The sequence below is a fragment of the Gadus morhua genome, chromosome 22 (genome assembly GCF_902167405.1).
Source record: "Gadus morhua chromosome 22, gadMor3.0, whole genome shotgun sequence".
Taxonomy (NCBI): domain Eukaryota; kingdom Metazoa; phylum Chordata; class Actinopteri; order Gadiformes; family Gadidae; genus Gadus; species Gadus morhua.
In genome coordinates this window covers 4,882,982-4,907,619 of record NC_044069.1, presented here as the reverse complement: position 1 = coordinate 4,907,619, position 24,638 = coordinate 4,882,982, and the positions used below count along the sequence as shown (strand labels likewise).

At 49.1% G+C, this 24,638-nt stretch overlaps 1 protein-coding gene across 9 annotated transcripts; it reads left to right on the top strand.

Annotated features, from left to right (window-relative positions):
• The first annotated feature begins 98 nt into the window (after positions 1 to 98).
• ehmt2 (euchromatic histone-lysine N-methyltransferase 2) lies at positions 99 to 24,307 on the top strand. 9 transcript variants are annotated; one of them, XM_030347410.1, is made up of 30 exons: positions 133 to 193; positions 494 to 621; positions 844 to 913; positions 1,506 to 1,655; positions 2,046 to 2,395; positions 2,666 to 2,744; positions 3,207 to 3,286; positions 3,401 to 3,496; positions 3,805 to 3,864; positions 5,160 to 5,283; positions 6,638 to 6,742; positions 7,358 to 7,488; positions 8,264 to 8,407; positions 9,877 to 10,232; positions 11,362 to 11,655; positions 12,651 to 12,740; positions 13,460 to 13,542; positions 13,765 to 13,871; positions 14,392 to 14,514; positions 15,401 to 15,502; positions 15,870 to 15,974; positions 16,911 to 17,065; positions 17,992 to 18,159; positions 18,779 to 18,923; positions 19,426 to 19,503; positions 21,058 to 21,173; positions 21,635 to 21,721; positions 22,571 to 22,649; positions 22,978 to 23,153; positions 23,609 to 24,307. In XM_030347410.1, exons 4-30 carry the CDS (start codon positions 1,523 to 1,525, stop codon positions 23,787 to 23,789), a joined length of 3,747 nt encoding a protein of 1,248 aa, XP_030203270.1. In that variant the 5' UTR covers positions 133 to 193; positions 494 to 621; positions 844 to 913; positions 1,506 to 1,522; the 3' UTR covers positions 23,790 to 24,307. The 9 variants fall into 9 exon arrangements, with proteins under 9 accessions (XP_030203265.1, XP_030203264.1, XP_030203266.1 ...); XM_030347407.1 differs by having other exon boundaries at positions 1,485 to 1,655; XM_030347411.1 differs by having other exon boundaries at positions 162 to 207.
• Positions 24,308 to 24,638: the final 331 nt, after the last annotated feature.

The window sequence follows — 24,638 nt, the reverse complement described above, 5'->3', positions numbered from 1 at the left end:
CAGATACGTGCTATGGCGTCATCGAAAGCGTTGCCAGATTGGGCCAGATTTCCCCGGCCAATCTGGCAACCCTGGCCGCAGCGGCCTTCAGCCAGGGTTGCCAGATTGGCCGGGGAAATCTGGCCCAATCTGGCAACACTGGTCAGCACCAGTTGGGGGAAACATGTCGTCGGCATCTGAAACAGCGACAAAGGTAAAGAAACCTGGGTAATTGAAGGTGCAAATGCATTACATGCTCACTTACAGCATCAGACACGGAGTAGGACGGACGATCAATGCATAAAAACGTCACAAGTTGCGCCATAGAGTGAAATTATCTCAAATTTCTGACCAGTATGCTGCTGGACCAGCAGTGCTGGTTTAAGCTGCTGGTTTGTCTCTGTCGAGCTATGCTGCAACGCTAACTGGACACAGATTAATCCAATCAGAACAGAAACGCTGGTTGTGTGGTCGTTGCTGGGCATCATTCCCGAGATATTGTGTTGTTTCTTAGTGCCATGGTTGAAGAAAAGACCACCGCACGCACTGCAGGGCTGGATCCGACCACATCCTCCAGCTGTGCCCGGTGTATTGGCGCGCAATAAGCCCCCCATTCATCATTCATTAAGCCAGGCACTGCCGGTGTGTGATCATGACGGGAACCTAGAGCATTATCCATTGTGTTTATGTATTAAATATTAACTCCAGAGATCCGAAAATATTTAGTGTGTGTTGTGGTACTCCCGTTTGAAGCCCCTGGTGGCGAATACCTGCACATGGGTCTGAACTGTCAGAAGCAACTCTCACTTTGTGCAACTTCATGGAACTTTTTTGCGTTCTAACATGGGTTTGTCTTTTTTGAAGGAGCCCCTTGGGGACAATGCGCTAGAAAATAAAGCAGAGTTGACCTCGGCACCAAATCAAGTACAAACAGGTAGGTCTAAAATGTGATTTAGACTCGGGACCGATACGTGGTCAGCTAAGGTCGGTTTGTTGTCGGACGATTTGATGGACACGTAGCATTGCCTTCAGAGAGGTTGTGTCCTACCCTCAAAGTATACCTTTTTGGAGGTATTTTATCCTGATAGATTCATTACAGAGGAAGGTGATTAAGGATCGAGATGCAAGGAAATTGGGTATCGAACCCTGAACCTTTCAGAGTTTATTATTTCTTGAGGTTTGAATATTGTGAGCATGGTATCAAAACATCCGGACCCGATGGATGGATACAGACAGATGATGTATGCACTTATTGTATGTTGTACGTCCTGGCACTTTCAACTTAGCATCACGTAGCATCTTATCCTTGCTATCTTTGTTGTAATGGGGGATGGGTTAAGCCAGTGATTGTTAGTGCTTGGCACTTGGTTCTATGAACATCCTTACTGTACCGACAGCGATGTGGTCGCTTTGGATAAAAGCATCTGCTAAATGCCCTAAATGTTAATGTAAATATTATAAACAGACAGGTGTGATAGCTTCCAGAGGCGTGCGTTTCCCCGCAGGTAATGCTGCCCCCTCCACAGCTCTGGTCGTCAAGGAGATGGAGCCTTCGCCTGTGGGCGGGACCTCCTCAGCATCCCTGTTTCAGCTGCCAATCAAAGAGCGTGCCTCCAAACCTGCGGAAGATAGCGACGCCCCACCCTCCTCCTCTCCACCAATGAGGGCTCTGACAGGTCAGAACCTCTTTGGCAAACGGTCACTTATTGGTTGGAATATGTGTGTAAAGTATAGAGTATGTGTATGTGGTTTGGAGAGAGAGGGAGGGAGGGAGGGAGGGAGGGAGGGAGGGAGGGAGGGAGAGAGAGAGAGAGAGAGAGAGAGAGAGAGAGAGAGAGAGAGAGAGAGAGAGAGAGAGAGAGAGAGAGAGAGAGAGAGAGAGAGAGAGAGAGAGAGAGAGAGAGAGAGAGAGAGAGAGAATGTACATTAATGTTGTCTTTTGTCAGTTGTAAAAGAAAATGTCAAGGTTGTGGCTATAAAAAATAAGTAGCTAAACTTATCCTCTGAACTTCAGTGAGTTTGGGGTTTAGGGTTGATCTTTAACAATCTTAACCCCCTCTCTGCAGGACACGCGTCCAAGACCTTCCTCTCAACCACATCCTCCACCTCCTCCTCCTTCCCATCCACCTCCTTCGCCTCCTCCTTCTCCTCCTCCTTCCCCACCACCTCCTCCTCGTCTCCCTCCACCTCCTTCTCCTCCTCCTTCCCCACCTCCTCCTCTCCCTCCGCCTCCTTCTCCTCCTCGCCTGGGAGAGCCAAGATGAGCGTGTCAGGGCCAGGCACCAGCAAGTCCACGCTGCCCCCTGCTCCTCCCTCCTCCTCCTCCTCCTCCTCCTCCTCGAGCCTTGCTGTCTCCGGCCCCCCGCCGAAGGTCCACCGAGCGAGGAAGACCATGAACAGACCCCCCCCTGCGCAGGTGAGTTCCCGACGTTCCGAACACAGGAAGTGGGCTCACATTTCAAAACGCGGCCGTTAGTGACATCACAAATGGGAGTGTCCACCCATAGATTGAACCAGTTGGTACATTCCCCCCCCGCTAGATTTATCACTTGTCCCAAAGATTCATCCACTAAGGAAGTGACACTGATACTAATGAAGTAACAAACTGAATTCACATAATGATGATATTACATCAATAACTGTGGATTCTGTGTGTTTTCTGAATCTCTGTGCGTTTGACGGACAGCTGAGTCGCGTTGAGGCGCCCATCTTTCTGGTGATGCCGTCGGGCCCCTCAGCCTGCCTCCTGTCGCAGAGTGAAACCGGTGAGTTAATCTACAGAGAGGACAAGAGATCGTTGTAGAGACATGCTACAAAGAAGACCCCAAAGTGCCATAAGTCCCCATGTCCCCATTATGGCACTTTCGCGTCTTCTTTGTAGTGTTGTGTTCCAACAGTCTCTTATGTGGCAGGAAGTCTCGTTACAGTCCGGTCTCATCTTTCACAATAACAGCGTAGAAATTGAGAACCATCGCTGACCCCCTTCTGCTCCTGAACAGCATTCACTTCCCGTTAATCACTTTGGATAAAAGTGTGCTTTGTATTGTTGCGTCTCTATTATGTGTCCTCTTTGTGGTGCTGTGTCTTTATCATGTGTCTTCTTTGTAGTGTCGTGTCTCTATTAGACGACACACTACAAAGCAGACACCAGCATGCCATTCAAGTCCCCATATTCGGTGTCCCTGAGAATTGTGTCCCCTGTCTAAAGTGTCTCTGTTTCTCCACAGCTGCCAAAAGAAGACGGTTGGGTCTGATGTTCGAAGGCACAAGCGAGATGGACATCAGTGCTTCGGAGAAAGGTCAAAGGGTATGTTTCGACGTTATTTTCCGGAAACTTGCATGTCAATTCATTTTTGCTGTTAAATAAAAATTGTTGATGCAAATAATCTCGCAGCCTGTTGATGAGCGTTCTTGTTTCAAGGGGGGGGAGCCTGTTGCCAAGGCGGGACCAGCCGAGAGCAGCGATTGGCTGAAGGAGCCGAAGGATGAAGAGGATCCAATTCAAATCTCTGACAAGGTGATATAACAATACGTTCACTGAAAGGGGATCCTCAGCTTTGGTCCACTATAAGATAGAACGGCTTCAATAGCATCTTCAAAATAGATTCTTTCTATGTAAAAAATCACAGAAACATTGTACTATTGCATCACAAAAACACATTTATCATACCAATGGCATAGAGCCCAAGATACAACAGGTGTAACTATGTGAGGTACATCCTGTGATGATGGAGTGCAGGCCTCATAGCAATGCTAGGATGGGTTAGGGTTAGGGTTAGTGTTGTCTTGGTGGACCAGCGAGCTGACAGCCATGTGCTGGTTCAGTCCTCAGGTCCGTGGTCAGCGGGGGCGGAGCCAGAGACCGCCATGAACATGTCCACCCATGTGAGTCTAGTTCAAGCCCAACGGCTGGGAGCGGGTGAATCTTTCCGGTGCTCCTGACGGGATTTGTTTTGCCCATGGGGTTTAGAGTCAAAAATCCTTTTTGCCGATGCACATGTTAGTTCTAAGATTTCTTGTCTCAAGGAAACTCAATCCGCAGATGTTGTGTATTGAAATAGAAATGAGTGAAATCGTATCATCTTGATAAAAAATGCATGGAAATTAGGGCCCGACCGATATTGATTTTTGAGTGCCGATGCTGATGCCGATTATTTTCAGAGAAAAATTACGATTACGATTTAATCGGCCGATTAAAAAAAAAAAAAAAAAAAGGCTATAAAACGTAGTTTTTGATACCTTAAATATACTTTAAACACTTTTGACGAATATGTGAATTGAATGCAGAACCTTTGAGTGTTTTAGAATACATTTACAGTCAAAAATGAGTGCAATGTAAAATGTAAAATAAATAACTAACTCCCAATGTGCTGCGCTCGTGAACAGTGACTAACACGTGCGTGCTGAGCAGTATGGTCTCACCGTTAGAGTCTACAGCAGGGGTGCCCAACCAGTCGATCGCGGTCTACCAGTAGACCGCCGACAGATCCCAAGTCGACCACGAGGGGTGAAGAAAAAAAAAAAAAAAGTTTTTTTTTTAATTTATTTTTTTAAATAAAACAAAATTTGCGCGGGACATATACGCACGGTAGCGCATGCGCTGTCAACAGCAGTTGAAAGCCGTCAACAGTAGTTACGCTCTCCTAAACGTTGGCATGGCTGAGGGGAAACGAGCTAAGACATGGCCTGGGACCTAAACAAAAAACAGGCACAACATGCTCAAACAACGCGTCTTGTGTACATTGGTGAGGTGAGCGCGCAGCTGCCTGAGCGAGCGTGCTTTCATGTTGTACGGTATAATTCAATCTCCTCTTTTTTACTCCTGCTAAAGTTGTTAGTTAGCAAGGCGAGTAGGAGCGCAATCTGCAGGATACTAAGCGCAATAACATTTAAAAAAATAAATAAACAAAAAAATAATCGGTTGTAATCGGCGTCTTTTTGGCAGATGTCGATTATTTTCAAAAAGGCTATAATCGGCCGATTAAATTGGCAGGCCGATGAATCGGTCGGGCCCTAATGGAAATGCGAAATTGACCTGTTGTTACCAATACCTGGGAATGTATCCAAGATGTCTTGGTTACTCATGTTCCCGGACCACACCTCGAGCCCTGGCCAGTGTCCTGATATCCCGGCTAACCCCTCAGTCTGTGTTGTTGTGGGTGTTGTTGTTGAACCACCAGGGCGTCGGAGAGGCCGAGGCCCAGAGGGAGAGCCACGGTAAGAACGGCCCGGGCACGTTTCCATGGCTACAGCCTGGGCGGAGTCAGCAGAGGGAGGGGGCTCAGGGCTCGGAGATGCATGAAGGTGAGGAGGAAGATTAGCGCTGTGTGCTAGCTATGCGATACATGTCAACTATCACATACAGCTAGCACTGTGTGCTAGCTGTACAATGCACTTGCACTATCCCAATGCTAGCACTGTGTGCTAGCTGTACAATTGTTGGTAAAAATAACCTGCTGAGTACATCACATGTACATTACAAATATAGCTAACTCCTACCCTAGCCTGATGAGTACATCACATGGCAGACACATTACAATATAGTCAACTCTTGCTCTAACCCAACGAACACATAACACAAACATGATAATATAGTCAGGTCAAGGCCGGAGCCGAAGCATTTCTCCTCCAGGCAAATGGTAGACACTCAGACAATGCACCAGTCATCCTCAAGAACGGGAGAGCCACATTAATTTATCACACAGGAGACATTTTGAGAGCTCTCCCCCGTTAGGAGGAACCAAGAGATACACCTGCCCATACCAGGGCCTGAGAGCCACATTAAATCATCACACAGGAGACACTTCGGGGGGGCGCTCCCCCGTTTTAATTTATCACACAGGAGACACTTCGAAGCTCTCCCCCGTTAGGAGGAACACAAGGGATACACATGCATATACCAGGGCCTGGAAGCCAAGGTCAAGCAAAAACACACAGAACCACACACACCTCAAACGCACACACCTCATCGAGAGGAGGATACAGCATAAGACTGTATCACACAGGGACTCTTGACCTTCTTCTGAAGCAGACCTTCCACGGAGGCGAAGCTCTGGACGAACCATCAGCGCTGATTAGGGACTTAGACATATTCGATTTCTCATGCTTTATGACTCTGTATAACCGTTGCCACTTTACTTAATAAATCCAAGGTCCTCGTGCCGACAGACTTTATTACCTCTCCGTCTCATTGTATCTGGTCCAGTAACTAGACAGACCGTTTTTCCCCTCACAATGCACTTGCACTATCCCAATGCTAGCACTGTGCGCCAGCTGTATAATGCACTTGCACTATCCCAATGCTAGCACTGTGCGCTAGCTGTACAATGCACTTGCACTATCCCAATGCTAGCACTGTGCGCCAGCTGTACAATGCACTTACACTGCCACAATGCTAGCACCATCTGCTGCCACTATGCTAGCATCAAGTGGTGGCTGTGTCATACGTCAGCAGTGACCACAAATCAACATGTTACAATATAGTTCAATAATAACAATATAGCCATATATTATAATTATGAAAACAATTGTCATTGAAATGTGTACTAATGGTGCTGGTACTAATATGCGTGTTTGGAAAGATGTCCCTATGTAAAATAAATAAATATATGTGTTTTAAAAAAATTGATAAATGTGTGTGTGTGTGTGTGTGTTCCAGGCTCCAGGGGGCCTGGGGTCAGTGCTGTGGGGGGGCCCCCTGACTATTCGGAGGTTCCTCTGGACGTCTCTGCTGCCGACAGCCTCACTCTCTCGCCCCACCACGGTGTGTGGGTTCACCCCCAGTGTGTGTGTGACGTCTTTGCAGGCACTGTACTGTGTGTCTTAATGTGGATAATGATGTTTTATAATGTGTCAATGTGTACTTTTACAAGTACACATTTAGCGGGGACGCTTTCTGGATGAGTGTGTGTTGCTTCCTTTTCCTGGTTGAGGGTGTAAAGCTTCTGGTTGTGACTGTAACTCCTCCTGCTTCCTGGTTGAGTGTGTAACACTTCCTGGTTGTGTGTGCAACACTTCCTGTTTGTGTGTGTAACACTTCCTGGATGTGTTTGTGTAAGAATTCACGCTTCCTGGTTGTGTGTGTAACGCTTCCTGCTTCCTGGTTGTGTGTGTGTAACGCTTCCTGCTTCCTGGTTGTGTGTGTAACGCTTCCTGCTTCCTGGTTGTGTGTGTGTAACGCTTCCTGCTTCCTGGTTGTGTGTGTAACGCTTCCTGCTTCCTGGTTGTGTGTGTGTAACGCTTCCTGCTTCCTGGTTGTGTGTGTAACGCTTCCTGCTTCCTGTTTGTGTGTGTGTAACGCTTCCTGCTTCCTGTTTGTGTGTGTAACGCTTCCTGCTTCCTGTTTGTGTGTGTAACGCTTCCTGCTTCCTGTGTGCAGAGGGAAGTGATGCGGGGGACCGTCTGGAGGAGCTGCCCCTGTGCAGCTGTAGGATGGAGGCCCCCCGGGTCGACTCCCCCGGGCCGGGGGTCAACCGCCGCTGCATGGCCACGGAGAGCGCGGACGGAGAGGTGACACACACACACACACACACACACACACACACACACACACACACACACACACGGAGACACACAGAGAGACACACGGAGACACACAGACACACAGACACACAGACACACACACACACACACACACACACACAGAGACACACACACACACAATATCAGTAATCAGGGCCACCCCCCCCACAGCTCCGAACCCCATGGAGCCAGACAGACACACAGACAGACACACAGACAGACACACAGACAGACACACAGACAGACACACAGACAGACACACAGACGGACACACAGACGGACGGACGGACGGATGTCCGTCCGTGTGTTTAAGTGTCCGTCTGTCTGTCTGTCACCGACGGACGGACAGACGGACGGACGGACGGACAGACGGACAGACGGACAGACGGACAGACAGACAGACAGACAGACAGACAGACAGACAGACAGACAGACAGAGTTGTCCACCAGGTGGAGATCTGCCATGTGGTTTATTGAGTGGTTTGTAAAGATATGTTCTCTATAGACCGTGTAGGAGATTATGTTCTGGATAAAAGGGATAGGAAAAGTAAATAAATATATACTATGCTGTACCTGTCCTGCTGGGTGTATAGTCATACATAGGTCATCTAATCTAACAGTGTACAATTTAGCTATTGGTGATGTAGCATTAGTAATCGATATGGTTCTAAACAGGTACAAAGCTACAATGAACAAAACCGGAGACTTATTTGTGTGTGTGTGTGTGTGTGTGTGTGTGTGTGTGTGTGTGTGTGTGTCCCAGCTGCGTGCGTGCCTCAGCGTGACGGTGAAGGCGGAGACGATGCGTCCTTCGAGCCGCGTGGCTCTCCAGGTGCTCTGTGACCTCCACCGCGCCCACATGGTCAAACACCACTGCTGCCCCGGCTGCGGCTTCTTCTGCCTCGCGGTACGGAGACGACACCACCCGAACACCGCCCTTACACCCCCCCTCACGACACTACACACCACCCTGACCACCACACACCACCCTAACCACCACACACTAGGGCTGTCACTTTTTCCAAAAATGAAATTCGAACGAATTTCGAATGTCCATAATTAATTCGAATACATTCGACCCCCCCCCCCCACCCATAGAACACGACAACAGTCTTGATTTTTTATGTTGCTCTTTTATTTCTTGTGGAAATCACGTATACCTACTGAATTCATAACAGCACAGGATAAAAACACATCTTTGATAACACATTTGTAAACACAACAAGAGGAAGCTCCGACACACAAGTGCGGCTGTCTTTTACACATTAACAATAACTGCTCGGAGCGCGATATGCGGAGTGCATGTCGTCCATGGCACACACAGCCTATATAAACGAACAATCTGTGAGGCCGACCTCCAACACGGCATGCTGCTCTTTTTATTCCTTACGGAAAGAAAATGACTTTCACATGCCTCTGAATTCATATAGGCTAACATAGGAGTTGAAAAAAAACAACTCAAATAGAACATTTTTAAATAAAGAAAGGAGTGCGCCGATTTTAGCTAGAACAAGGCAGCATGGCCCGATTTAATTTCTTAGATATTTGGCCAGAAAAACAAGTGTCGACTTGGTCTGGATCGAGTGCAGCTCTCTTTTTATTTACAATATTTCCTGCTGAGGACAACACGCGCTCGGAGCGCAAAGACGTCCCTGGCACACACAGGTACTTACGCGCCAACTTTGAAAGCTGTGGGTACCTGTGACACCCTGTATCTCTCCACCAACTGAGCGGGTTTTTATCTGCGGAGAGAGTCTCCTTCAAGTAGTCTCGCAGCTCTCCGTTACCGCTGCAGCTGCTTCTGTCAGCCGTGCTGTATAAGTCCCCAAACAGGCTCCCCATCGCGCCCAGCGCAGCAGCTGACTTTTCTCCCTGTCGTGTGCGATCAGTGTCGGTCTCTGTTTCAGTGAGCTCGTGTGAGAGGCTTTCAGTCACGAGATGTTTCTGTGCAGGGGAAAGGTGGACTAACCGGGAGAAGCGGGGATCCAGGAGGGCCGCTTTATTGAGGAGAAGCCACTCGCCGCTCTCTTCTTTATAGCGCATTTTTACAGTTCGAATGGAGAATTACACTTCGAATTCGAACTTTTCACCCCACCTTCGAACGAATATTCGAACTTCGAATAAAAAGTGACAGCCATACCACACACCACCCTAACCACCACACCCCACCCTAACCCCGCCCTCAACCCTAACCCCCACCCTAACCGTAACCCCACCACACACCACCCTAATCTTGACCCCCCCCCTCACCCTCTCACACACACACCACCCTAACACTCCCCCTAACCCACTGTCCTTCACCACTAGCTCACTATGTAGCCACCTAGCCTCTATCCTGTGACCTCACTTCCTCCTGCCCCCCCCCCCCCCCCCCAGGGCACCTTCCTGGAGTGCTGTCCCGACCAGCGCATCGCCCACCGCTTCCACCGCGGCTGCGTCACCGTGCTGGGCGGCGCCCGCGGCCGCAGCAACAACAACAACAGCAACAGCCATCACCATGGCAACCACCACAGCAGCAGCAGCAGCAACAACAACGGCAGCAGCAGCAACGGGGGCGGGGGGATGCTGTTCTGCCCCCACTGCGGCGAGGACGCCTCGGAGGCCCAGGAGGTCACCATCCTCTCGCCCGTCTCCGCGGCGACCGGCGTGGTCACCACAACGGCGTCCTCCACCACCGCGCCCTCGCTGGCCACGCCCGCCGGGGGAGGGGGGAAGCCCGACAGACCCGTGGGGTGAGAAGCCGACGGGGGGGGGGGGGGGGAGGGAGGGGGGCGGGTGGATTAGGGGTTGATTGATTGATTGATTGATTGATTGGTTGACTGATTGATTGATCGGAATCCAACTTCCTTATTTATATTAAAGGGGTGATGTCACGCCAACAGGTGTGAGTGTGATTGGCTGTTACAAGCTGTTCGAAAAGATGGCCTTTTCCTGTGTTTTAAGTGACATCACAAGTGGGCGTGTCCGCCTCGATTTAGGACGGATAGGCAACGTTTGCTCTGGTCCACTGGATAGGCTGGGAGGCGGATCTATCTAGCGTACATCTAGGTGGACACGCCCACTAGTGTTGTCACTGAGGCACAGGGAAAGGGCAGATTTTCAAACGGCTTGCAACGGCTAATCACGCTCACACCTGGTGGCATGACGTCAGCCCTTTATTGACTGATAGATCGGGTCGTTAAAGAATCCAACCATTGTTTTTGTTAATGTTTTACGATTGAATGATTGAAGAGGTTGTATTAGAAACAGGAAATCACTGTTTAATCGGTTTATGGATAATAGAATCCAAGATTAGCTTGATCATAAATAACTTGCTGCGGCTAACCGACACACACACACACACACACACACACACACACACACACACACACACACACACACACACACACACACACACACACACACACACACACACACTCTCACTCTAACACTCTATTACCCTATCACTCACCCACTCATTCACTCACTGTATCACTCACTCTATCACGCTCACACACTCACTCACTATCACTTACTCTTCACTCACCCACTCACTGACTCTATCACTCACTCTATCACTTACCCACTCACTCACTCACTCACTCACGCACTCACTCACTCTATCACTTACCCACTCACTTTCTCACTCACAACCTCTCACCCTCTCACTCACACCCTCTCACCCTCTCACTCACACCCTCTCACTCACACCCTCTCACCCTCTCACTCACACCCTCTCACTCACACCCTCTCACCCTCTCACTCACTTTCTCACTCACACCCTCTCACCCTCTCACTCACACCCTCTCACCCTCTCACTTACACCCTCTCACCCTCTCACTCACTCCCTCTCACTCACTCCCTCTCTCCACCCCCCTACAGTGCGCGTATGCGTGGCCACGGCGTTCCCCCGCGGGACCCCGACCACCACGCCCAGCCCCCCCCCCCGGCCCCCCTGCCTCCCCCGCGCCCCGCCTCCGACCCTCTGGCCTCGTCCTCGTCGGTCGCCACGGAGACCCGGCCCCCGGCGTCGGAGGGGGGCGAGGGGGAGGGGGTGGACAGCGCGGGGCCCTCGCTCTGCCTGCCCAACGGGGGGCTGGTGTGTCCCAGCGCGCTGCCCCCGGGGCCCAGCAGGGCGGCGCTGCAGAAGGCCATCCTCACGCACGACACAGAGAGGTCAGCGGACGTTCTGCGTCAAACCATTCAAAATATACAAAGTGTTTTTTATTATTGAATGTTAGGGATGCACCGAATATTTGGACACTGAACATGTTCGGCCGAAAATGGCCCAAAACATAATGTTCGGTTTCGGCCGAAGGAGTAAAAAGGCCGAACCTAATACGCCGAACATTTTATATTTATTTATAAAAAAAAAGAAAGGTTTACTCATTTATTTAAAGGTACATTGTTCTTAGATTATTGCTATAATGTCTGCTGGAATGTTAGAAAACGTTCAGTATTAAATAAATATTTTGTATCAAATTTGTAATTGATTTTTTTTTATAGAAAAGCAAGACATAAAAGTTTATAAAGGACATTTAATTGTTTGATTTATGCAACGGCGAAAAAGTAAAGCAAAATGAATGAAAAACATTGAAAGACACATTAGGTATTCGGTTTCGGCCTTCGGCCAAGAATTTTCATTTCGGTGCATCCCTATTAAATGTCTTATAGAAGTTGCAGCTGGATATCAATTTCTACCATATTTTTTGATTTGAACATTTTCTATTTGAACATTTTATTTTAATTTTTTTTAAGGGGACATTTCAAAGATCTCAATTACAATTTGAATCATCGTGATTCAAATATCGACCAAAATAATCGCGATTTATGATTTTTCTCAACAACCGAGCAGCCGTAGGCATACGGCGTCAGAGTGGTGTGGAAATGTGTTGTCCTTAGTCATCGCTTGGTGTTTTTAGTCGCCGTTTGGCGCCGACATCGGTGTGGACGCGGCTAATCGCCGGGTGAACCGCACGCGAGGGACTTTGATGACGTCGTCATTTTTGGTTCATGGCGGCTTGCGCAGGTCAAGCAGGGCGACTTTGAGTTAGGTTTTTAGATATCGCCAAACGCTGATTATTGACGTTAATATTCTGGACCGTCTGGGATTGACGGAAGAACAGCGTCCTTTGTCCTCACTGGTCTAACGTGCCCCTCTGTCTCCCCAGCCGTCCTTCCCTCCTGGATGGTGCCTCTTCCTCCAGCGGCCTGAAGGAGGCCGAGGGCAACGGGCTGAAGACCCACGTGCCGATGGAGAGGTTGGTGACAAATTGACATAAAAACATTCATGTCAATTAAAAACGTATTCTGCGGCCAGAACTCTAACAACAGTGTGCTGGATATTTTTCTCTCTTTCTTTACTCCCCCCTCTCTTTCTTTCTTTCTTTCTTTCTTTCTTTTTTCTTTCTCTCTTTCTTTCTCTCTTTCTTTCTCTCTTTCTTTCTCTTTCTTTCTCTCTCTCTTTCTTTCTTTCTTTCTTTCTTTCTTTCTTTCTTTCTTTCTTTCTTTCTTTCTCTCTTTCTTTCTTTCTTTCTTTCTTTCTTTCTTTCTTTCTTCTTTCTTTCTCTTCTTTCTTTCTTTCTTTCTTTCTTTCTTTCTTTCTTTCTCTCTTTCTTTCTTTCTCTCTTTCTTTACTCTCTTCTTCTTTTCTCTCTTTCTTTACTCCCCCCTCTCTTTCTTTCTTTCTTTCTTTCTTTCTTTCTTTCTTTCTTTCTCTCTTTCTTTCTCTTTCTTTCTCTTTCTTTCTCTCTCTCTTTCTCTCTTTCTTTCTTTCTTTCTTTCTTTCTTTCTTTCTCTCTTTCTTTCTTTCTTTCTTTCTTTCTTTCTTTCTTTCTTTCTCTCTTTCTTTACTCTCTTCTTCTTTCCTCTCTTTCTTTACTCCCCCCTCTCTTTCTTTCTTTCTTTTAATTTCCTCCCCCCCGCCCTCTCTCCCTCCTTGCTATCTCCCTCTGTCTCTCTCTCTCTTCTGATTGGCCAGGAGGAAGAAGCTCCGGTACCACCCCCGCCAGCTCTTCCCGGCCACCAAGCAGGGGGAGGTGTTGAAGGTTCTGCTCATGCTCAGTGAGTGGCCCCCCGTGACGTCATCACATTACATCATTCGCACGCCAAGACTTCAAGACATGACGTCACATGCCGCCATCACAAAGATGGAGGATGATGCTAGAGACCGTCGTACCAGTTTAATTTGTCCTGACTGTTAGTGTGTGTGTGTGTGTGTGTGTGTGTGTGTGTGTGTGCGCGCCTGTGTGTGTGTGTGTGTGTGTGTGTGTGTGCGCGTCCCAGTGGAGGGGATGGATCCCACCAGCCAGCCTGACTCCCAGGGCAGGCGGTCCGCGCTGCACGCTGCTGCCCAGAGGGGAGCTCTGGAGCTCTGCTACATGCTGGTCCAGGTAGACCCCCCCCCCTCTCCCTCGATCCCCTCTCCCCCTCCCTCGTTTGTAAAGCGAACCACCTCCCTCCCTCCCCCCTCTCTCGACCTACTCTCATCCCTCTGTCCCTCGTTGATAAAGCCTACCACCTCCCTCTCTCCCCCCTCTTCCCTCCTCCCTCTCCTCTCTCTCTCTCCCTCCCTCCCTGGTGAAGCCTACCACCTCCCTCTCTCCCCCCTCTTCCCCTCTCCTCTTTTTCCCTCCCTCCCTCCCTGGTAAAGCCTACATCCTCCCTTGCTCGACCTATTCTCTCTCTCTCTCCCTCGACCCCCTCTCCCCTCTCTCTCCCTCTCCCTCTCTGCTCTCTCTCCTCTCTCACCTCCCTCTTTGGTAAAGCCTAACACCTCCCTCTTTTAAATCAATCCATTATTAATAAACAACTCCAATTATTAATAAAGTAATAGTATCCCTGACTGGATACTTTCTGTTGTTCCTTTGCCCTCTCGCCTGAACCCTCCGCCTCGATTTGTATTATTTCCAGGCGGGCGCCAACGTGGACGCCAAAGACAAGACCACGAGGACCCCTCTGCTGGAGGCCATCACCAGCGACCACGTGGAGGTGGCCCGCTACCTGGTGCAGTGCGGGGCCTCCGTCTACCACGTGGTGAGCGTCTTACTGGCCCCCCCCCCCCTGCAGGGCCAAGGACCCACCTCCACATGAAGGGGGGTGGTGGTGGTGTTGGAGAGGGGGCGTGATGGGGAAGATGGGGGTGGTGGTGGTGGTGGTGGTGTGAGGGGAAGTTTCGTTGTGTGGTGGTTATCGTCATGGTGATGGTGATGATGATGCGTGGTGATGTGGTGGTTATCGTCACGGTGATGTCCTCCCAGGTGGAGGACGATGGGTATCGTCATGGTGATGATATATCATGTGATGGTGATGGTGATGTGTGGTGGTTATCGTCATGGGGATGGTGAGGATGATGTGTGGTGGTTATCGTCGTGGTGATGGGGATGATGATGTGTGGTGATGTGTTGGTTATCGTCACGGTGACGGTGATGATGATGTGTGGTGATGTGTTGGTTATCGTCACGGTGACGGTGATGATGATGTGTGGTGATGTGGTGGTTATCGTCACGGTGACGGTGATGATGATGTGTGGTGATGTGGTGGTTATCGTCACGGTGATGGTGATGTCCTCCCGGGTGGAGGACGATGGGTATCGTCATGGTGATGACGTCTCATGCGATGGTGATGGTGATGTGTGGTGGTTATCGTCACGGTGGTGGTGAGGACGATGTGATGGTGACGTCTCTTCAGGAGGAGGACGACGGTCATCGTCATGGTGATGATATGTCATGTGATGGTGATGTTGATGTGATGGCGATGTCTCTTCAGGAGGAGGACGACGGTCATCGTCATGGTGATGATGTGTCATGTGATGGTGGTGGTGATATGTGGTGACGTCACTTCAGGACGAGGCAACGGTCATCGTCATGGTGATGATGTGTCATGTGATGGTGATGGTGATGTGATGGCGATGTCTCTTCAGGAGGAGGACGGCTACACCGGGCTCCACCACGCCGCCAAGCAGGGGAACCTACAGCTGGTCCACCTGCTGCTGGAGACGGGACAGGTGGACATCAACGCCCAGGTGAGGTGGGAGACGGTCTCCGTGGCAACAACAGGATTACAGACTGCAGCGTCAGGGTTCCCGATTAGCCGTGTGGATCAATTAGCCATCAACTCATTTTAGGGTATTATGCAAATAATGCAAGGGAATTTCAAAATAAAACTCTTTGTATTCCGAATGAACCCACTTGACTATTATGTTATTCACCCTTGAAAATCCAAACGTTGTCGTTAAAAATAACTCAAAAATAACGAGTAGGCGTCAAGGGTCCCACAGACGCTCTTATCAAATGCCAAGCGTGCCTGGAAGTGATGTCGCCCCGCGCATCACTTCCTGTTCCTGTCTGCGTGGCCCCTGACCCCGTTGGTGTTGGTGTTGGTGCTTGCAGGACAGCGGCGGCTGGACGCCCATCATCTGGGCGGCGGAGCACAAGCACATGGACGTGATCCGGGCGCTGCTCAGCCGCGGCGCCGACGTCACCATCCAGGACAAGGTCGCCATGGTTACCGCCTCCTTTGGGGAACTGTTTACTTATTTTTTAGTGTGTCTTGTGTAACGTTGTTTTATGTACAGTGACGGTGAAAGGAGGGGGAATGACACGTTATTGGCGTTGAACTTTGTCTCTTGCGCTAGGTGCAGTCCCCACTCGATGTACGGGTGAAGGGGCACCACAATGCATTGTGGGATCTTTTATTGACAGTACTACTCGGGGTCAACAGAGTCGAGAGTACTGTAAAACACTGTTCAACGTTAATGTACCATAACTCAAGCTAACACGGACAGACCTGGAGGTTCAAATGCCGAACCCTTGAGAGTGTACCCCGTGTGCTGGTGTGTTCACCACGTTGGCAGCACGCCTTGTAGCGACCCGGGTTAGATTCCCCGCTGTTGCATCACACTCTCTCTCAATGAAGCTACTTCCTCTTTCTCCCCCCCCTCCGTCTTCTCAACTCTCTCCCCCTACCCCTCTCTCACTCCCTTCTCTCCACTTCTCTCCCTCTCCTCCCCCCTCTCCCCCTCTTCTCTCCCCTCCCTCTCCTCCTACCCCTCTCCTCTCTCCCCCGACCTGTCTCTCTCCCCTCTCCCACCCCCCCTTCTCCCTACTCCCCCTACCTCTTCCCTCTCTTCCTATCCCCCTCCTCCTCCCCAAATCCTCTCTCTCCACCCCCTCACTCCCTTCCTCTCCCCTTCCCCCCTCTCCCCTCTCCTCCATCCCCTCTCTCCTTCCCTTCCCCCCCTCTCTCTCCTCCCTCTCCCCTCTCCCTCCCCCTCTCTCCCCTCCTCCCTCTCCCCTCCTCTCCCCTCCTCCCTCTCCCCTCTCTCTCTCTCTCTCCCTCCTCTCCCCCCCTCTCTCTCCTCCTCCTCCCTCTCTCCTCTCTCTCCCCCTCTCTCCCCCCCTCTCCCTCCCCCCCCCCCTCCCCCTCTCCAGGAGATGAACATGTGCCTCCACTGGGCCTCGTTCGCGGGCAGCGTGGACATCGCTGAGCTGGTGCTGAACGCCGGCTGCTCGCTGTCCTCCGTCAACATGCACGGGGACACGCCGCTGCACATCGCCGCCCGCGAGGGCTTCCTGGAGTGTGTCACGTGAGTCATCAGAGCCATGCCCCCCCCCCCCCCGCCGACCACACCTCCAACAGTCCTCCTCCTCCACGCCACCCCGCTCTGCGTGTAACGTGGGGGTTTGGTTTTAAGGGGTGACATTACACCACTAGGTGTGTGTGAGTGTGAACAGCCGCCACAAGCCGTTTGAAATCGGCCTCTTCTGACATCACAAGTGGGCGTGTCCAGCTAGATGTAGTGTGGATTGATCAGTCTACCAGCCGACCCAGTGGGCCGTAGCAAACATCCGTTATACATCTATCAGTGGTGGATGCTACCACCACTGATGTTACTGGCGCTCGGGGAAGGACACATATTCAAACGGCTTGTAACGCCGTATCACGTATCACACACCTGGTGGCATGATATCACGTCTTTCAGTCGCCCTGACATTGTATATATTTAGTCATTCCCACGGCCCCACAATTTAATCACAAACGGATGGTGCTTAGGATCCAGTAAGAGAAAGTCCCGTAACGATATCACAGAGTTACTTTAGCACACACGAACGAGGATTAACGATAGTGACCGAAAAATGAGAAGAAACGCCACCAAGCCGAGAGCCTTAGCAAAGGATCAGCATGTATTTTTTTCTCCAAAGCGTCTTAGAGTACCATATTAAGCACTATATAAATTGTATTTATTATTATTATTTTAATAGTCCATTTCCTTCAATGTTTTCTTCATTTTATATATGTATTGATCTTCCTTTTATACTTTACTGTTGGGCAACCGGGAGTTGTGGTCATAACGTCGACAGGTCATCGTCATGGTTACGGTGTGTCATTATCGGTGTGTGTGTGTCATTATCTCTGTGTGTGTGTGTGTGTGTGTGTGTGTGTGTGTGTGTGTGTGTGTGTGTGTGTGTGTGTGTGTGTGTGTTGCACTGGGGGGGGGGGGGGGGGGGTCAGGCTGTTCCTGTCCCGGGGGGCCAACATCGACACCACCAACCGGGAGGGGGACACCCCGCTGAGCCTGGCCAAGCCCGACACGCCCGTCTGGGTGGCGCTGCAGATCAACAGGAAGCTGCGCCGGGGCGTGGCCAACCGGGCGCTGCGCACCGAGAGGATCGTCAGCAGGTAGCCGTGATGTCACTTCCTGTCCGTCGTCTCCCTCTTACACATAGATACATAGATGTATAAGTATAGAATGTGGTTTGTTACGCAGTTTAAGGAAGAGCAAGATTAGATCATAGATAGATCTAGATATCTAGATCTACATATCCAGAGATATAGATGTAGATAATATCCATCAAATATGAAATGTTATGCAGTGTATGGAAAAAATACGATTTTATTATCAGTTATAGTACTTTAGATTGTTATTGATCGACCTGGGGAAGATGGGTGATTGATCGTTACATCCCAGTAGCCACGGTTACTGTAGCTAGGTAATTGTAGGCTACTTTTTTTAGCGTACAAACCAGGTGGAGCTCACGCCAGCTCTGAATGTGTCGGGTAGAATGAATGTTTCCTCACCGTGCATTCGCTCTGATTCAATAATATTGGGTTATTAATCAGACGCAGGCCGGGGTTAAGGGTCGTCTTTCTCAGGGAACACTGAGAACATCGGGGGATCGAACCCAGAACACTTTCAGACGAGAATCACCCCAGCCCATACACCATGCTTGAATTGAGACATGTTAGCAGGTGTAATCTGATGTTGTCATAACGTTGCCCCCCCCCCCCCCATCACCAGTGACGTCGCCCAGGGTTACGAGAACGTGCCCATCCCCTGTGTGAACGCTGTGGACGAGGAGGGCTGCCCGTCGGACTACAAGTACATCTCGGAGAACTGCGAGACGTCGGCCATGAACATCGACCGCAACATTACCCACCTACAGGTCTGTCCCGGCTCACTTCCTCCCTCACTTCCTCCCTCACTTCCTCCCTCACTTCCTCCCTCACTTCCTCCCTCACTTCCTCCCTCACTTCCTCCCTGACGTCACACCTAGAGGCCTGTCCCTGATTCTGCCCCCCGGGTTTATGAATGGTTTAATCTCATTCTTGTGAGCATGAATGGATGTCATATTTTTCCCGTGCGCCTCTATTTATTGATGGGTGCGTTGCTGTGTTATTGAGTCCATGTTCTGACTTTGTGTGTCTTTTCAGCACTCTGTATCTAATGGATGTTTGCGTTGTTGTGTTAGTGAGTCCATGGTCTGACTGTGTGTGTCTGTGTTCAGCACTCTGTATCTAATGGATGTGTGCGTTGTTGTGTTAGTGAGTCGATGGTCAGACTGTGTGTGTCTGTGCTCAGCTCTGCAGCTGTGTCTAATGGATGTGTGCGTTGCTGTGTTGTTGAGATAGTGAGTCAATGGTCTGACTGTGTGTGTCCGTGTTCAGCACTGTAGTTGTGTTGATGACTGCTCCTCCAGTAACTGCCTTTGTGGACAGCTCAGCATCCGCTGCTGGTACGACAAGGTGAGCACACACACACACACACACACACACACACACACACACACACACACACACACACACACACACACACACACACACACACACACACACACACACACACACACACACACACACACACACACACACACACACACACACACACACACACACACACACACACACACACACACACACAGTCCCCTGGAACTAGACACACATAGACTCACATTTGTTAGAGTTTTGAATACACTATAGCCTGTTGTATTTTCATCCATTGGGTTTCCATATCAGGGCGGGTCCCTGTACAACTCTACAACAACCACAGAGCTAGGGGTTAAGATTGCAATCTGCTAGGCAAAGGTAGCAACCCCCTAAGCTAAATACCTAGCCCTCGGAGCTAGCTATCATCCCGATATGCTAAGCTATCGTCCCGCTAAGCCAAGCTATTGTCAGGCTAAGCTACACTGTCATCGTCCTGCTAAGCTAAACTGTCCTCCCGCTAAACTGGGCCACCGACCTGGTCAGCTGACCCGAGGAATGCGTCCTTTATGATTAAATGCATGACTTCATGTTTCTACGATGAAGTCCTGACAAGAGTTTAACCCCAAACCAGAGAGCGTCCTGAGACCTCACTGGAGCTTTGCGTTTGTCAGCATCACTGCTACAGGCTACCGCCGGTCAGTGCGGTGGCCGAGGGTTCTGGGTTCGATCCCCAGTGTCCGTAGCAGAGACATGGGCGTCCAAGGGGCAAGATGCCCCCCTAACCCCCACAAGCTCCTTAATGGTTTCTGATTCACTCTAAGCTGCGTTGGATAAAGGGAACAGCTAAGTTACTGAATAACCAAGCGAACCAAAGTGAGGATACCAGCATGTTTTTGTCCTAAGTCTGGTCCCAGTGTGTTATTTTACTCATTAATCAGAGTGCACAGGAGTGCTGACATCAAGGTTTGAACCCTCAATACTTTAACCCATAGAGCTAGACTTTCCTGTTCCTTGTTTTATGTCATTAAATGTGACTGTGCCTTGTCTAGTCATATTTAATGATGTTCAGTACTGCTTAGTGTGTCATAATTAATGATGTTCGGTCATGTTTAGTCATGTTTGGTGTGGTCATGTTTACAAAATGGACAAACAGTAAAAGTCCATTAAATAAGTCATTAAAAAGTGAGCTATATTACACATAATTAAAAAGAGTAGGAGGTACATTGTCCAGTTAGTGACGTTCTTTCATATCTAGTGGTCATATTTATTGGTGTCCGGTCATATTTAGTGGTCTCCGGTCCAACCTAGAGGTGTTCAGTCCTGTCTAGCCATACGTCGTTGATGGTAAAGCGCTTTACAGTATTGCCCAACATTCACCCATTCATGCACACCTTCACACACCGACGGCGGCGGAAGTCAACCCAGTTAGGCTGCGGCATCTCGCTCAGGGACACCTCGAGACTCGGCTAGGAGGAGCCGGGGATCGAACTAGCGACCTTGCGGTTACCAGCCAACCCGCTCTACCTCCTGAGCTACTGCCATCCTCGTTGACCCCCAGTGTCGTCCCCCCCCCCCCCCCCCCCCCCCCCCCAGGACCAGCGGCTGCTGCAGGAGTTCAATAAGATCGAGCCCCCGCTCATCTTTGAGTGTAACCTGGCCTGCTCCTGTTTCCGCTCCTGTAAAAACCGCGTGGTCCAGGCCGGCATCAAGTAAGACCCCCGGAGGACCCCCCCCAACCACACAACGCACACAATTGGATCTAGACTCGCATATCTAGTAGAGAAGGGGAGGGGAGAGAAAGAGAGATGGGAGGGAGTAGTATATATTATATTCGGTTTTCTGTATTTGCATGGGATTTATTTCATTATTAATGATGCTCAAATTATGGAATAGAGTTATATCATAGTGATATATGATCAATTGGTTGTGCACGCAATATAGATTATGGGTTTATTTTCAAAACTTTTTTAGATTATAAATTTATTTTACATTCTGAAGGCTTCAGCTTTTTGCATGGTTTGTTTTCACGCCATGGTCCGTACCGGATATAACCGGTCATATCCTGTACCCAGTCCACCTCGGTTGGGACTTTTACTTTGAAATGAACCCCATGGAGGTCCTAGTCTTCTTCATGGTCTTCTTCTTCTTCTTCTTCTTCGGTGGTGTCCAGGGTGCGCCTGCAGCTGTACCGGACGGAGAAGATGGGCTGGGGTGTCCGGGCGCTACAGGACATCCCCCAGGGGAGCTTCATCTGCGAGTGAGTCCCACACACACTGTGTGTGTGTGTGTGTGTGTGCGTGTGTGTGCGTGTATACGTGCCTGCGTGTTTGTGTGCATGTGAGTGTGGTAGTGTGTGTGTGTTGTGTGTGTGTGTTCCTCCCCCCCGAAGTGTGTGTGTGTGTGTGTGTGTGTGTGTGTGTGTGTGTGTGTGTTCTAATGTATATTCTGTATCTGAGATTGTCTAATGAAATCATGTTTTTATTATTTCCTTTTTGTTTCTTTTAATGAAAAAAAAATTCTCGTTCATATAATTTAGTGAAGCGTTAGTTTGGGCGTGTGTTTTGCATTTAGAAATATTAAGTAGGGGGAAATTGTTCTTCTTTCAGTCGATATGTCTTTGGGCTTCACTCACTATAGTTTTGTGTCCAACGCTAGGTTTATATTCCAAATATATACACAGGAAATGTGTGTAACTAGGTTTATATTCAGTAGATGCGTCTCTGGGCCTCATTAACTGTAGTTATGTGTGTAACAGTATGTTTATATAACAGGTTTACATCAAGTAGGTCTCTGGCCTCAATAACTTTAGGTTTATATTATGTAGATGTGTCTCTGGCATCAATAGCAGTAGTTATGTGTGTAACTGTGGGTTTATATAGTGTAGATGTGTCTTTGGCCTCACTGACTGTCGTTTTGTGTGTAACTGTAGTTTATATAGTGTAGATGTGTCTTTGGCCTCACTAACTGTAGTTATGTGTGTAACTGTAGTTTATATAGTGTAGATGTGTCTTTGGCCTCACTAACTGTAGTTATGTGTGTAACTGTAGTTTATATAGTGTAGATGTGTCTTTGGCCTCACTGACTGTCGTTTTGTGGGACCTACCAGGTATGTGGGGGAGCTGATCTCGGACGCGGAGGCAGACGTTCGGGAGGACGACTCGTACCTGTTTGACCTGGACAACAAGGTTTGATTCAGCAGAGTCCCAACACACACCTTTCTCTGTTTTGAGTCATGAGTCATGTTGGCCCGCAAATAAATAAAAATAATCAAATCTGTGGGCCCATTTTGTCCTTTGCTGTGACCCTACCTCTCGCATTCTCTCTCTCTCTCTCTCTCTCTCTCTCTCTCTCTCTCTCTCTCTCTCTCTCTCTCTCTCTCTCTCTCTCTCTCTCTCTCTCTCTCTCTCTCTCTCTCTCTCTCTCTCTCTCTCTCTCTCTCTCTCTCTCTCTCTCTCTCTCTCTCTCTCTCTCTCTTCCCCCCCCCCCTCCTCTACCGTTCCCACTCTCACCCAGGACGGCGAGGTGTACTGCATCGACGCCCGTTACTACGGCAACATCAGCCGCTTCATCAACCACCTGTGCGACCCCAACCTGATCCCGGTGCGGGTGTTCATGCTGCACCAGGACCTCCGCTTCCCTCGCATCGCCTTCTTCAGCTCCCGGGACATCCACAACGGCCAGGAGCTTGGGTGAGCCCGCCCACTTTAGAACCATAGAACCTACAGGTGGTTCGCACGGGTTAACATCAGGGTTCCTTCAACATGTCATGTCAACAATGTTAGTATGTAAACATCCTTAGAACGTACAGGTCTTTAGACCTGTGTAAAAGGTTCCCTCCCAAAACCTGTTGGACCGCTTCTCAGACTGAGAACTGCCAGGGCGAGCAGAATTGCTCCAGAATGACACTGTTGGGACGCACCCTTAGTTGGGCATCAGTTCGAAAAAAAACCGTTCCCCTCTGTCCCTTCCTCCTTTCTCTCTGCCACTTCCTCCTCTCTTCTGTTTAAAATGTCAACCTCGTCCTCCATCTACCTCTCTTTGATTATCAACTAGCTGTCTCTCACCTTGCCTGAGAAAGCGAGTGACGACCGACCTGTTGATGTTAACGTCTCCCTCCTCACCTTCCTTGTCTTGCGGTGCCCAGGTTCGACTACGGCGACCGCTTCTGGGACATCAAGAGCAAGTACTTCACCTGTCAGTGCGGCTCGGAGAAGTGCAAGCACTCGGCCGAGGCCATTGCGGTGGAACAGAGCCGGCTGGCGCGCCTGGAGGCCTGCCCGGATTCAGCTCCCGAGCTCGGGATGACCCTCCTAGGAAACGCCTAGGCTCCGTGCTATCAAGGCCCGATGTGGGTCTTGTCGTTCATCTCTTGTAATTATGTTCTGGGTAATGGAATGGAAACAAATCCCACGGATTCCATTTTTTATCAAACTTCACACTTTTTGGACTTTTATTGTAATGTTTTAGTTCTTTTTTAATTATTGAAATAAAAAGTTGCTGTCTTTTGATTTTCAATTCTGCAGTGTATTTAACAAACGCGCTAGCCTACTTTTAGCAGTGATCATGGTTTTTGGTTTAGTATATGTTTTTTAGCTGTCTTCTGCCACGGTATCAGTGTTTAAGGGAGGTTACGGTCCACTTCTATGTGGTGGATTTGTATTGTGAAGTGACTTATTGTTGGGAATGGGAGGTCCGATTTGAGCACTATGGACATCTTCAAAAGGAAGTGTGAAACGTCTGTAGATCAACCCATTTCAGTTTTACCGTTTATTTTACTCTTTTTATACATAGGCTATTGCTTCTTTATGACTTTGAGGAAATAAAGATGAAAGAAATCTGTGAATCCATTGTTTTTTGTCATATATATGAGATACGAGATTAAAGGAGCATTCTACGTTACTAGTGAACTGGTTTCATGATGAAAAACAGATTGTATACATTTTGTGGAAAAAAACTGCTAAAATGAATTTGAATATAATTTTACTAATTTTGAAAACGATGAGTTAAGCCTTTCCTACAACGGAATTACATCCATTAAAATAAGCAATAAAAAAAGACTACATTAATTAATATAGTTACGTATTTTGTTATCGGTTATTTCAAAAGTTGCATTCAATGTTATTTTTTTAAGAACACCACCAATCGATAACTTAATTGCGAGTGGCCACGGTGGG